Source organism: Myodes glareolus, chromosome 17 (genome assembly GCF_982192425.1).
Source record: "Myodes glareolus chromosome 17, mMyoGla1.1, whole genome shotgun sequence".
Taxonomy (NCBI): domain Eukaryota; kingdom Metazoa; phylum Chordata; class Mammalia; order Rodentia; family Cricetidae; genus Myodes; species Myodes glareolus.
In genome coordinates this window covers 50003080-50017219 of record NC_142042.1, presented here as the reverse complement: position 1 = coordinate 50017219, position 14140 = coordinate 50003080, and the positions used below count along the sequence as shown (strand labels likewise).

General features: G+C 40.5%; 1 protein-coding gene across 1 annotated transcript; it reads left to right on the top strand.

The window, feature by feature from the left end:
* Positions 1–9723: 9723 nt before the first annotated feature.
* Positions 9724–11114, top strand: LOC125406398 (BRO1 domain-containing protein BROX). The gene has a single exon (XM_048443399.3). The coding sequence runs from the start codon at positions 9811–9813 to the stop codon at positions 10876–10878; it is 1068 nt and encodes a 355-aa protein (XP_048299356.3). The 5' UTR covers positions 9724–9810; the 3' UTR covers positions 10879–11114.
* Positions 11115–14140: the final 3026 nt, after the last annotated feature.

Here is a 14140-nt window from a genome sequence, read left to right as displayed (position 1 = left end):
AGACTCTGTTGATTCCCAATGTGAAGGCTTACCCTCTCTGAGGAGTGAATGGGGGGGAGGGTGAGAGAGGGCTTCAAGGTGGAGGGAGCAGGAGGAGGGGAAGGTGTGGGAAATGGGTTTGGCATGTACCATGAGAAAAGATAGTTTTTTCAAAAAAATAAATTAAGATCAAAAAATAAATAAACCCTTTCCTTCACAAAATGCTTTTGGTCATGGTGTTTATCACAGAAATAGGAAGCTAACTAGGGCAATTAAACATCTCAATTAAAATGTGGGGCACAAATTAAACACAGATTTCTCAAAAGATGAAATATAAATAACTGAGAAACACTTTAAAATGTTAAGTATTCTTATCTATCAGAAAAATGAAATTCGAAGCTAATTTAATCAAAGTTAAATTTTACTGAAATTTCCTTTTAACTTAATCAGAATGACTGAGATACACAGATGACAGATGTTGGTGCAGATGTGCGGTCAAGGACTATTTGTTCACTGCTGCTGGAAATGCAAAGTGGTACAACCACTGTGAAAATCGTTGTGAAACTTCCTCAAAAGGCTAAAAATGTCTCTACTATATGATCTAACTATACCAATCTTGAGCATATACCCAGAGGATTCCATAACCTGCTCTAGAGAACAGAGTCCAAGTTCACTGCGCTACTCACAATAGCTAGGAAATTAAAACAGCCCAAATGTCTTCCAATTGCTGAATGCATCATGAAAACATTGTATCTTTACACAACAGACCTTTATGCATTATTAGAAAAATGAAAGTGTAAGTAAATAGATGGAGTTGAAAATAATTATTCTAAGTGAGGTAACTCAGGCCCAGAAAGATAAATGTCCCAAATTTTCTCTCATTTGTAGATGTTACCTTTGAATTTTCAGATGTGTCTGTTTCATTTGGAATACTCATAGAGGTCAAGAAATTACTAAAGAGTCATAAAGAAGGGTGTTCAAGTGAGGAGAAATAGAATGAATTAGTATAAAGGGTTAAAAGGAAATAATGGAACAGGAAGGGTTAAACTGGCATTTGGGAACGCAAGGCAGTGTAGAGGAGAGAATGTAGAGAGGAACAAAGAACACTAAAGACTTTTCAAAGACATGGAAACCTACTACTGTAGAGCAAGACATGGGGAGTGAGCCAGTAAGCAGCATTTCATGGCCTCTGCTTCAATACACACACACAAGCACGCGCACATACAAACAATTGAGTTATTCTTTAATAGGACAACAATGCCTCACTGGATATCAGAGGCTAACCGATAAAAAGTCCACTTTCGAGAGTAGATTGCTTCTTTTGGATTTTTGGAAACAAAGTCCCCCCACCAAATATTACAGACTATTGTCATTGCTCTTGGTTACCTTCTAGAACTTGTTGGTAAGCTCCTACTGCTGAAGACACTGCATACTCGAGTCATCAAATAGGAAAAAAAAATCAAGCTGGTACAGTCCTGGAGGGCTCACCCCCACTGGCTCAATTTCATAGTGATGAAAGATGCTATGCCAGCAACTGGGGAAGACACATGACCACCAGTTACATCCAGCTGTGATCTCTGCTAGCTACAACAATGACCTAGGAAGACATGCTGATTGGTGTGATGTTGGCATAAAAAAAGTGATAATCAACCACTTTTGGACTGGATTTCAAGTCCTGCTTCACAAGATGAAACCCATACATGGCCCAATTATTAGGCAAAGAAGCTGTGACTAGACAGGTCTAAGCTTTAGGGGATAGCATGCTATTATTATGCTGTCAAATCAATGTGTCATTCTCTCAACTCTCATCTAAAAAGTTTCCATTGTCTTTGGAAGGCGATTAACAGAGGGATAAAACTGACTAAGGTGTATAAAATAAGAAACTGCAGAATGCTCAGTGCAGAAGGGAATATATGCCCCACTCCTCCCAAGACTCAGGAGCATTGTAGAAGAGGGAGCAGAGTGGGCAGAAGAGTCAGAGGTGATGAATAACTACAGGGAAACAATTTCTGGACACCGCAGAGTGGCTGCACATAAGAACTCATAGTGCTTGTGACTGCCCGTATAAAACCTATGCAAGCCCAAGTCAAACTAAACTCCAACATGAGGAGTGGAGTTGGCCACACAGCCCCACCAATAGCTGTGGAGCAATTGCATACTGTTAGCAACAAGAAAGAAAAGGTCAGTTTTCTCTAAGACTGTGTAGCCCTTGGAAAGTTGACTGTATTTATTTTTGTTCTTTTATTTTATTTAAATAACATTTTTTATTTATTTTACATACAAACCACAGTTTCCCCTTCCTCCTCTCCTCTCAGTTCCCCCACACACACTTCCCATCTATCCCCTTCCCTTCCACCTCTGTGTCTCGATTCAGAAAGGAGCAGGCCTCCATGAACCCCAACAAAGCATGGCACATCAAGTTAAGGCAGACCTGGCTCCCTCCCTTGCCTGAAGACTGGGCAATGTTATCCAGCATGGGGAACAGATTCCCAAAAACCAGCTAAGCACCAGAGACAAGTTCGGATCTCACTGCTAGGAGCCCTACAAACAGACCAAGCTACAAAACTGCCTCACACTTGCAGAGTTCCCATGTCGGTCCTATGGAGGCTCCCCAACTATTGGTCCAGGATCCATGAGCTCAGATCAGCTGTCTCTGTGTGCTCACCTGTCATGACCACCAAGGCTTGTACAATACCTCCTTCCTTTCTTCACCAAGACTCACAGATCTCAGCCCAGTGCTTGTCTGTGTACCTTTGCATCTGCCTCCATTAGTTACTGAATAAAGTATCTCTGATGACAATTAGGGTAGTCCTCAATCTGTTTATAGTATATGATCAGTTCAGGTACCCTTTTCACTATTGCTAGGAGTCTTAGCTGGTGTTATCATTGTGGATTTCTGGGATTTTGCTGGTGCCAGGTTTCTCCCTAACCCCAACATACCTATCCCCATCAAGAAATCTCTTTCGTTTCTCTCCCCCTCCATCCTACCTCTAACCCACCTCCCAGGTCCAACCTCCCAAACAAGCTCCCTCAAGTTCCTATCCCTCCATCCTCCCTCCCTTACCCCCTGTTTACTCAAGAGATATCTTTCCTTTCCAGGGAAACCCATGCATCCCATTTTGGGCCCTCCTTGTTATCTAGCCTCTTTGGATCTGTGGATTATAGGTTTGTCATTCTATACCTTACTCCTAACATCCATTTATGAGTGAGTACATAGAATGTTTATCTTTCTGGGTCTGGGTTACCTCACTCAGAATGAAACACTGTAGTTCCATCCATTTGCCTAAAAATTTCATTAGGTTATTGTTTTTGACAGCTGAGTAATACTCCATTGTGTAAATGTACATTTTCTTTATTCATTCTTCAGTTGTGGGGCACCTAGCTTGTTTACAGGAAGATAACTCGTCTCATCTTTGATGAATGAGTGTTTGTATCTTTGTTTGCTGCTACACCAATTTTGTGAGGCTGTAAACAAACTGAATGCCACTTGTGGTTTACTCTTGGGGTAATTCTGTGGTCATGTACTAAGTATGGTGTCCTAAGTGTTCTCTGATCAACTAATGGGTTGGTGCAACTTCTGAGTACAGGAGCAAACTTTTTGTTAGACTAGGAGATTCTTGATGCTGCAGCTCTTCAGAAGTCTGTGGTGAGATAACCAGTTTCTACAGGTTGTCACTTGGTGACTGGAGCTGGGGCTACAGTGCAGTAGGTCCCTAAAAGTGGATACAGGCTGCTATGTCATCCTCAGCAGAGGTAGATGAGAGGGACAGTAGGCTAGGGCCTATAACTAGGATCAAAAGCATAAGACACCAAGAAGTCCCGGTGAAACATTGGATAGAACAGTAGGCAAGCTCATGTTGTCTAAATCTTGGGTCAAGGTCATAAGGCAAACTTGGGTGCACGGGGGGGGGGGGGGTGGAAGTAAGGGGAGATGGAATGAGAGAAGGGAGAGGGGGAAGATTGGGGATAGCTTGGGGGAATGGGATGGGGGGAGGGAGGAAGGATGGTTATGGGAGCAGGGAGGTATATATCTCAACTAAGGGAGCCATTTTAGGGTTTGCTTGAGACTTGATTCTCGAGGGGTTCCCAGGCCCAAGGAGAGGTCCCCAGATTGTTCCCTGGGCAGCAGAGGAGAGGGTGCCTGAACTGGCCTTGGTCCATAACCATACTGTTGAATATTTTGCATATCACCATAGAACCTTCATCTGGCAATGGATGGAGATAGAGACAGAGACACACATTGGAACACTGGACTTAACTCCCTAAGTCCAAATGAGAAGCAGATGGAGGAAGAACATGAGCAAGGAAGGCAGGATCAGAGGGAATTCTCATCCGATGATGGATGGAGATAGAGACGGAGACCCACATTGGAGCACTGGATTGAGCCCCCAAGGTCCAAATGAGGAGCAGAAGGAGGAAGAATATGAAAAAGGATGTCAGGACCACGAGGAGTGCGTTCACCCACTGATACATGGGGACTGATCTAATGAGAGCTCACCAAGGCCAGCTGGACTGGGATTGAATGAGCATGTAATCAAACCGGATTCTCTGAATGTGGCTGACATGGGGGCTGACTGAGAAGCCATTGACAATGGCACTGGGTCTTGTTTCGTCTGCATGGACTGACTTTTTGGGATCCTAGTCTGTTTGGATGCTCACCTTTCTAGACCTGGAGGGAGGGGGGAAGACCTTGAACTTCCCACAGGGCAGGAACCCTGACTGCTCTTAGGACTGGAGAGGGAGGAGGAGAGGGAGTGGGGGGAATGGGAGGGGATTGGGAGGAGGGGAGAAAGTGGAAATTTTTATAAATAAATAAATAAGTAAAAAAAAGAAAAAAGAAAAAAATGTGTTTAGTTTTTATTATAATTCACATTAAAGAATTCCATCATGAAAGTTCTTTGTAATCTATGCTTAGAGAATACATTTTCATTTTCTCCCTGGTCCCATTGATAGCTCAATGTGGAGACTTGGCTTAGTTACTTTTCTCTTGCTGTGATAAGATACCATGATCAAAGCAACTTATAGAAAAAAAGTGTTTATTTAGAACTTGTAGTTTTAGAGGGTTAGAGTCTATGACCATTGTTGCAGAGAATATAACAGTAGATAGGCAGGTATTGTATTAGAGCAATATCTGAGAACTTACATCTGATTCACAAGTATGAGGCAGAGAAAGAGACTGTGAATGGCCTGAGACTTTTGAAAGACTCATGAAAGACTGACTATCTGAAATTCCTCAAAGACTACCTCTTTTTTTTCCTATTTGAGCTAGAACATTTCTTTTTTTAAAAAAAGTAATTTTATTAAATTATAAAAGTTTCCATTTACACCCCTCTTCCCAACACCCTCCCACTCCCCCCACTCCCTCTCCTCCTCCCTCTTCCTCCCTAAGGGCAGTCAGGGTTTCCTGCCCTGTGGGAAGTTCAAGTTCCTCCCCCCTCCCTCCAGGTCCAGGAAGGTGAGTATCCAAACAGACTGGATCCCCAAAATCCAGTATATGCAGAGGAAACAAGTCCCAGTGTCATTGTCAATGACTTTTCAGAAAGACTCCAGGCCAGCCACATTCAGAGAATCTGGCCACATTCAGAGAATCTGGTTGGATCACTTCCTCGTTCAGTCGCAGTCCAATTGGCCTTGGTAACCTCGGGTGCATGGGCGGGGGTGGGAGGGTTGTTGGAAGGGGAGAGGGTTAGAGAGAAGGGAGTAGGGGAGGAATGGGGAAAGCTCGGTTGACCGGGATGGGGGGGATGGAGGAAGGATGAATATGGGATCAGGGAAGAATATATTTCAACTAAGGGAGTCATTTTAGGGTTTACAGGAGACTTGATTATATATGGGATCCCAGGTCCAAGGAGAGATCCCCAGATTGTTCTCTGGACAGAGGAGAGGGTGCCTGAACCGGCCTTGGTCCATAACCATACTGATGAATATTTTGCTTATCACCCTAGATCCTTCATCTGGCGATGGATGGCGATACAGACGGAGACCCACATTGGAGCACCGGACTGAGCCCCCCAAGGACCAAATGAGGAGCAGAAGGACGGAGAAAATGAAAAAGGAAATAAGGACTGCGAGGGATGCTATCACCCACTGATACAAGGGGACGGATCTAATGAGAGTTTACCAAAGACACACCTCCTCCAACAATGCCCATAACTCCTAATCTTTCCCAAACAGTGCCACCAACTAGGGAACAAGTATTCTAATATAAGAGCCTGTGGGGATTATTTTCATCAAAACCACCCCAAAAACATTTATGGTAATGGTTTTGTGAATATGTGTGTACTATGCGGGGAGATGCATACTACAAACTCGTTGTGTTTTGTTGCTAATTTTGAAATTGTATTTTACTTACAACATTTCTCTCTTCCCTTTTTTCCCTTTAAACCCTCCCATATACCCCTCTCTGCTCTCCTTCAAATTCACGGACTATTTTTCACCAATTGTTACATATTCCTAAATATAACCTATTACATCCACATAATGTTGCTTGTATGTATGATTTTAGGGCTAACTATCTGGTACTGGGTAACCAATTGTTATGCTTCACTTTGGGGAGGATAGCCTCTCTTATTCCCAGATTTACTGAGTTGCTTAAACTTCTTTATTTGATTGAGGCATTGGGGAACTTTTTATATGGAGTTTGATGTGATTGTTGCTGTCATCGTTATTTTGTTTTCATGTTTGTGTCAAATTGGTGAGACTTCACAAGTGTCACATCTGATATTATTAGAGGACACAATCTCATAGTAAAGTCTCTGACCCTCTAGATCTTACAATCTTTCTGTGCCCTCTTCTGTAATGTTTCTTAAGCCTTAGGTGTGGGAGTATTTGGTAGATGTAGCCGTTGGAACTGGATTTCACAACTCTGTGTATTGATTGGTTGTAGATTTATGTGGTGCTCTCCATCCATTGCAAAGAAATGTTTCCTTTATGTGGGATGAAGACTACACTTAAATGTGGGTATAATGACAAATGTTTACAGATTGGTTTTGGGATTATGTTGTATGGGTAAATTCTTGGTGGTAGATTCTTCTCCAAAAAGCATGACTTCATTAGCAATGAGAAGTTTCCAATTCCAGGCTTGGTATCCTTCTGGTTGAATGAATTTTAAATCTAATTAGAGTAGCTGGTTACTATCAGATATGTGTGCTACTACTGCACCTGTAGGTTTATTATGCAATATTAGTCACTAATTAGATTCATAGGTATAAGAGTTAGGTTGGAATTTTGACTGCCTCTCTCTTTTGAAAGTTTGCATGGCACTTCCTCTTATACCATGAAATGTAATCCTTGGGAATGGGGTCATTGTGGTCAGTTCCAACTCAGGGGCTTCTGAGCAGTTTCTGAAGTACTCAGAAGTCTTTAGCAGTAGGAAATTGCCTTCTAGCTCTAGAGAATAACCAAATGCAACAGCAATGCTCTGTATGTTTTATAGGTATCTTAAACAGCTCTGGCCAACAATCAAAAGTGAGCTTCTCATGTCTGGTATTAGTATTTTTGTCAGGCAGGGTTGTCTTTGGATCTTAGAGGAAGTACCATGTGTCTAGATTTAAAAAGTTTATTAATACTGAACATTTATATTTATCCACTGAATTACATGTGTTATGGAATCTTTGTTGAGGGTCAGATAAATAGTTATTAGTATTATGATTCCTTGTGGTTTTCCAGCTCATCATTTTGTTATTTTATCTACCTCCTCCTATATTTACTTTCCTCCCCTTCCCCTAAGGAACACCCTCATTTTTCTATTTATTCTATCATGACACTTAAATCCTGCTATTCTCTTTGCCTTCCTATCACCACAGAAACCTTTGTGGTAATGGTTTTCTGAATTTGTGTAGACTGTACAGATAAATGTATACTCCAAACTCTTGTGTTTTCATTTTCTATTGCAATAACAAACCAATACAGGCTGCATGGCTTACAACACTGAAATGATATTGCTTTATTGCTTTCAAAGGCCAGCATTCTGAAATATATTTCGCTGCAATAATATCAGTATTACAAAAGTTGCATTCCTTCTGGGAGCTCTAGGGAGCAATCCATTCACCTTCCTTGATAGCTTTTGTTTGACTGGTTGGTTACATTGTTTGTTTTTCTTATGGCACTTGAGGTCACATACAAATACACTCAGTATTTTGTTTTAGTAGTCAAGTACTCTACCACTTTACTGTGTACCTATCCCCTTTTACAGCTTCCAGAGACCACAGAACTTGGTCCATGCCCCCTTCCTCTATCTTTAAAACCAGAAATATAGACTCTTCAAATATCTTTCAGAGTCTGGCATTCATTCCTGATTCCTTTTTTATAAAAACTTTTGTGAATATACTTGACCAGTCTAGATAATTAAAGTTTTCTTTCCATTTTAGACTACTTAATACCATCTTCAAGATCCCTTTTGCTGTATAAAGTAAGATACTAAGATATCCGTGGGCTCCAGATACTAGGACATGGGTGTATTGAGGGAGAGGGGAATTAGCCTATCTTCTAGAGCTTGTGGTAGATATGGATGAAAACATTTAGATTCCTCTACTTTGCTACCTTGTCTTTTATATTATTTTGACAAAATATACCTAGTTCTAATACACCCATTCATTTGATATATATGTTTTGTAGGGTGCTTAGTCTTATTCGTAAGCCTACTTAAATCTTTTTTCAGCCTTGTGTAGACATTAAAACCAAGTCTCCTATTAAAATGGTATTTTAATGACAACTTTGAATTTAGCACCTGTTCATAATTCTAGTGTCTTCTTTCTCCCTCTTCTCCTCCTTTCCCTCTCTTTCTTCTATTTTTCTTTCTGAGATCGATCATACTAACAATTATAATCCAGTACCCCTAACTTTATCATCATATTTTATAATCATAGCTTTCTTTGCATGTGTTTCATCCTCACTGTGTTAAAGTTAGTAACTCCAGAGAAATGAGTGGTTCCAAAAAGAAAATGTATATTTCTGAATTCCCAGGAATAACCAATGAAAAAACAATGTGAGTGACAACCTCCTTTCTACATAAACAAAAATATCCAAGCAAAATGACATTTTGTGTCTTAACTGTGACCTATTTCTTCTTGAATCAGAGTCTAGGCATGTGATTTGCTTTGGCATATAAGTTCTCAGCAGAAATGATACAAAAACAGATATTTGAAAAATACTTAAGATTGGATTTTTATTGTTCTCATGTTTCAGAAATTAACATGTGAGCATATACAGACTATTGTGTTGTAAGATAAGAAACAGGTAGAAGAGAGAAAATTTAATGAAGTCAACTAAAATAAAGCATTCCAGATCAGCTAGAACATGTCTTAAAATAGAAGTGTATTACTTTATTGATCTGGAGGATCAAGATTCCGAAATAGTTTCCACTGCAATAAAACCAAACTACCCTTGAACAAGTACAAGATTTGGAAAAAAAAAAAACTGACCAATCACTACCAGAGTTGAAATGCACGAGTGAGACCGGCGCCTTCCTTGTCTCGCTGGCTAACTGCGGTCCCGCCTTCCCTTTCCTCCAGCAGGAAGAGTGGCGGACAGACTCTGAAGCTCCCGCTATCCAAACAAAGTCTCGGCTTTGCTTCTCAGAAGTGTGGTCTGGAGCCCTACCAGCGTCTCAGTTTCTCTCCCAGACTGAACCATCTTGAGAAAATGACCCACTGGTTTCATAGGAATCCTTTAAAGCTACAGCTCCCGTGTCTTTTAACTACTATGGCATGATCACTGGTCCTCCTGCTTCGAAGATCTGCAACTTTACTGTCTGTTGATGTTAGTGATTTGAGATCATCCAGGACTCGGCTCCTCGAGTTGTTCACTGATTTAAGCTGTAATCCGGAAACGATGAAGAACGCAGCAGACTTGTATTTCTCACTTTTACAAGGTTTCATAAATTCACTGGGTGACTCTACCCAAGAAAGCAAGTTACGATATGTGCAGAGCTTCAAGTGGACTGATACATTGCAAGGACATGTTCCGAGGGCCCAGCAGGATGCTGTTTTTGAATTGATATCCATGGGATTTAACGTAGCATTATGGTATGCCAAATATGCTTCACGATTGGCCGGAAAAGAAAACGTAACAGAAGATGAAGCAAAAGAAGTCCATCGGAGTCTAAAAATTGCAGCTGGGATTTTTAAACATTTAAAGGAAAGTCATATATCCAAACTTCTTACACCAGCAGAAAAGGGCCAGGACTTAGAGGCTCGGCTTATAGATACTTACGTCATCCAGTGCCAGGCTGAGGCTCAAGAAGTAACAATTGCCCGAGCAATTGAGCTGAAGCATGCTCCAGGAGTGATTGCTGCGCTTGCGTACGAAACAGCCAGCTTCTACCAGAAAGCAGATCATACTTTATCCAGTTTGGAGCCTGCATACTCTGCTAAATGGAGGAAGTACCTTCACCTGAAGATGTGCTTCTACACGGCCTATGCATATTGTTACCATGGCCAGACCCTGTTGGCTAGTGATAAATGTGGAGAAGCAATCAGGTCTCTCCAAGAAGCAGAAAAATTGTACGCAGAGGCTGAAGCCCTGTGCAAAGAGTATGGGGAAACCAAAGGACCAGGACCTACAGCCAAGCCATCAGGTTACCTGTTCTTCCGGAAGCTTGGCAGCCTTGTGAAAAACACCCTGGACAAATGTCAGAGAGAAAACGAGTTCATTTACTTTCAAAAAATTCCAACAGAAGCCCCACAACTGGAACTCAAAGCAAATTATGGGCTGGTAGAGCCTGTGCCTTTTGAATTTCCTCCTATGAGTGCTCACTGGACACCGGAAGCGTTGGCTGCATTTGATCTCACCAAGAGACCCAAGGATGACAGTGTCAAACCCAAACCGGAAGACGACGTGAAACCTGTAAAAGAACCAGATATCAAACCTCAAAAGGACACTGGGAGTTCTGTCTCTTAAGTGACACTTGTTTAGAGATCTCGCTGCCAGTTCCTAAGATGAACTGCGGGCTTCACTTCACCTTTTCTGTTTTCTATGAAGCCCATGGGATAATTACTGACTTCAGAGGGACTTGGCCTTTTGTTTATTTATTCTTGATTTTTAACATAGAAATGTTTTATGCTTTTGTTTCTGGGCTCTGCTTTTTTAATCAGGACAGCACTTGGAAGGGTTGTTTATATGCCTTTAATGAGTGTGCGTGGGGAGGGGGTTAGATTTATTTGAACGCTATAGAGTAAGTTTCAAGGTAATGTTTTTCTACCTTCATAAAAAAGTGTTTTGCTTCTTGTTTGATACCAGAAGAATGTTTGAAAAGAAATGAGTTCCCCTCTTGTCACCGACTTGTTAGATTTGAGTCTAACTCATTCTTCTGGTAGGAAAAGAAATTTGCAGTTAAAAATCAGAAAACCTTCAGACCAAATTCTTTCCTTACACTTAGCAGCCAATAATTTACTAGAAAAATCAGTGTTTAGAGGAATGTGGAACTTAGGGAAACCAATGATGGCGAACACTTCCCTTCCCTGCAGAGTCCCATGCTCCCATAGTCACCCTTAGTGTCCAGACAGTGATTTTTTTACAAGTACTTTTTCTAATGAACTTTTTTTACTTAAGGGACAAAGCTTTGTACTAGCATTTGGTGTTTCTGTAGAGAGAGATAAAGAATGGAAAGTGTGTTTTAAAGAAGTACAGCATTGCATGTTGTAAAGAAAGCCTTTCTTAGGCTCAGTCGAGATAGGTTCTCCTGGCTCACACTGATGATTCCTTCGTTAAAAGCATTTTAAGAAAATATTCTTTGTTACCTGATTTTGGTGTACATTGTGTCTTTAACATGGTTTTCTTCGATATCTAGCCTATCGGATTTCTTTGACTGTACGCCAAAGGCCATAGCAGCAGAAGGTCAAGATATAGATATAAACTATGATCTTCAAAGTGGGTACCACTTAAACAGTTTGGTTATATCCACAGACTGGGAAATAGAGGGTGTGTGACACTTTCACAAGTCACAAATCTGTAGTGTGTCCTGCGCGGTTACTCTCCTGCAGTGTTAACTCCTGTTCGTAAGTGGCAGATTGGCTCACTCAATGGGAACAGTAGTGTGCATGAGAGCTTACTGTGCACACGCCAGTGGGCAGGCACTTAGACAAACCACTGCATCCACATAGCAACCCTGTGGGAAACACATCAGTCACATAAAGTATTGAAACAGGAATGTGCATCTCATGATAAAGAATGAACATATTAGCCTTCAATCGAGATTGTGTTCAATAAATCATATATCATAGTTTACACTCCTTGGAAACGCTCCGTAGAATCAATGAAGTTTTTTTTAAAAAATAGAAAAGCTAGTTACAGCTTACAGTATCTATCAGTATCTATTTAACATTTGAAGCTGCAGCTTTCAGAACACTTGGAGAAACTACTGGATGAATGGGCATTAGGTTTTGTTTTGCTGCCTGTAGAAAAAAAAATACTAAGATTTCCCTAACTACAGAGTCGCTTGTCCTAGCTGCCATTTACTGACAACACTTTAACTAGTATTTGCTCAAGCCTGCTTGCTCTCTGCCCGTGGGACTTGTTTTAGGGACTAGTACTAATTAACTAGGTGGGAGATTTTTGTGGACTGGACTAAACCACCATTGGTGAGATGGAAACACATATGTGTAAGGTGCTTCTACAGTAAGTACAGGTGATGAAATCCATAATTGACCGTGTTCACATGGTCAGACAAGAAGTCTTCAGTTGACTGAAGAGGTGACACCTAATGTACCCCATTATATAAGGTTTTAAAGTGGTATTGGGAATTTGGGGAGATACCGAATGTGGAGCACTGGCATGAATACTGTAGGGAGATGGTACTATACATTCATGTTGCATGTATGTCATACCAGGCAAGGACAGCCCACATGCTACTACTGCTCAGTGTTTACACAATGATTTATCTTTATTTATGAAAATAAAAGCAATTTTACTTAAAAAAAAAAAAAGAAAGAAATGCACGAGTGAGCCCACCCAGAGGTGTCATGTAGCAGCCAGAGGCAAAAGATATAAACTGTCAGCTGGAACCCTGCTGGTAGGTCACAAGCCTCATGGTAAAGCATAAAATAATAGAAATGGGTTAATTTAATATGTAAGAGCTAGCTAGAAATATGCTTATGCTATTGGCCAAACAGTATTTCAAATATTATAGTTTCTGTGTGTTTATTGCGGGACAGGCAGGACACAAACGTCTGCCAACAAATTGGCATGCCAACATAGTCAACTATGTCCACAAAAAATCTGAGAAAGCTTAAAAAGGAATTCTAGACACAAAATAACGGAGTTAACCATGATTTTTTTGTTAGCAGCATTTTCTCAGGTGGGCTCTGTTTGCTAGAAGCAAGCAGAGGAACAATTCCTTTAAGAGAGGTCTTCCTGACTCAGCAGTAGCATCAAAAACTTCATGGTTCCTTTAAGACTTTCTGGTTTGTGTTAGTTGCACAAACAACCTTTACTCTTTCAGGAGGTCCAGCTATGGAGCATTTAAATGGGGTTTGTGAGCAGCATGTTAAAAACTGCTAATGGAGCAACATAGACCTGCTGTATACCTGAAGTTGGAGTGGTATGCTTGGCTCGCAGAGTCTGTGAACAGACATCTGCCATGTTGGATTGGGTGGAGCCAAAAGACAAAGCAGCTTTGGTTCTAGGCCACACTGTTTTGCATTTTAAGAAATGGTCCTAGTCAGAAAAGAATTACAGATACACAATAAAGACAAATTCAGATTTAAAAGACCTCTAAATGGGTCATAGTCTGTTTTAAAATGTCTGTAGACTTGAGAGAGAGAGAGAGAGAGAGAGAGAGAGAGGAAAAAAAGTATAGACAGCTATAATATAAGAGTTTAGTTAATCATGGGTTAAAGAAGTAAAAATAATAAAATAAATATTAAACTTCAGAAAAAGTAATATATAGAGATATGTAATATACACAAAGAGTCTGAATTATGTATATTATTGTGTTTTCTTTAATATTTTTGGCGAGAATGAGCTAAGTACAAAGAGACATTTCATTGTATGGGCTGCTAAGCTAAACCAACATATATATACATATATATATATATATATATATGTATGTATGTATGTATGTATGTATTTTAAAACTATCTTGATATCAATGTTTGGGTCTAAGGATATGTTGCTTTGGAAAAGAGGTTCTTCTCTTGTTTACACAGAGGATGAGAACCTGTGG

What these genes read in the sequence shown, in the direction of transcription:
- LOC125406398 (XM_048443399.3), top strand. Translation starts at nt 9,811, where the DNA reads ATGAAGAACGCAGCAGACTTGTATTTCTCACTTTTACAAGGTTTCATA.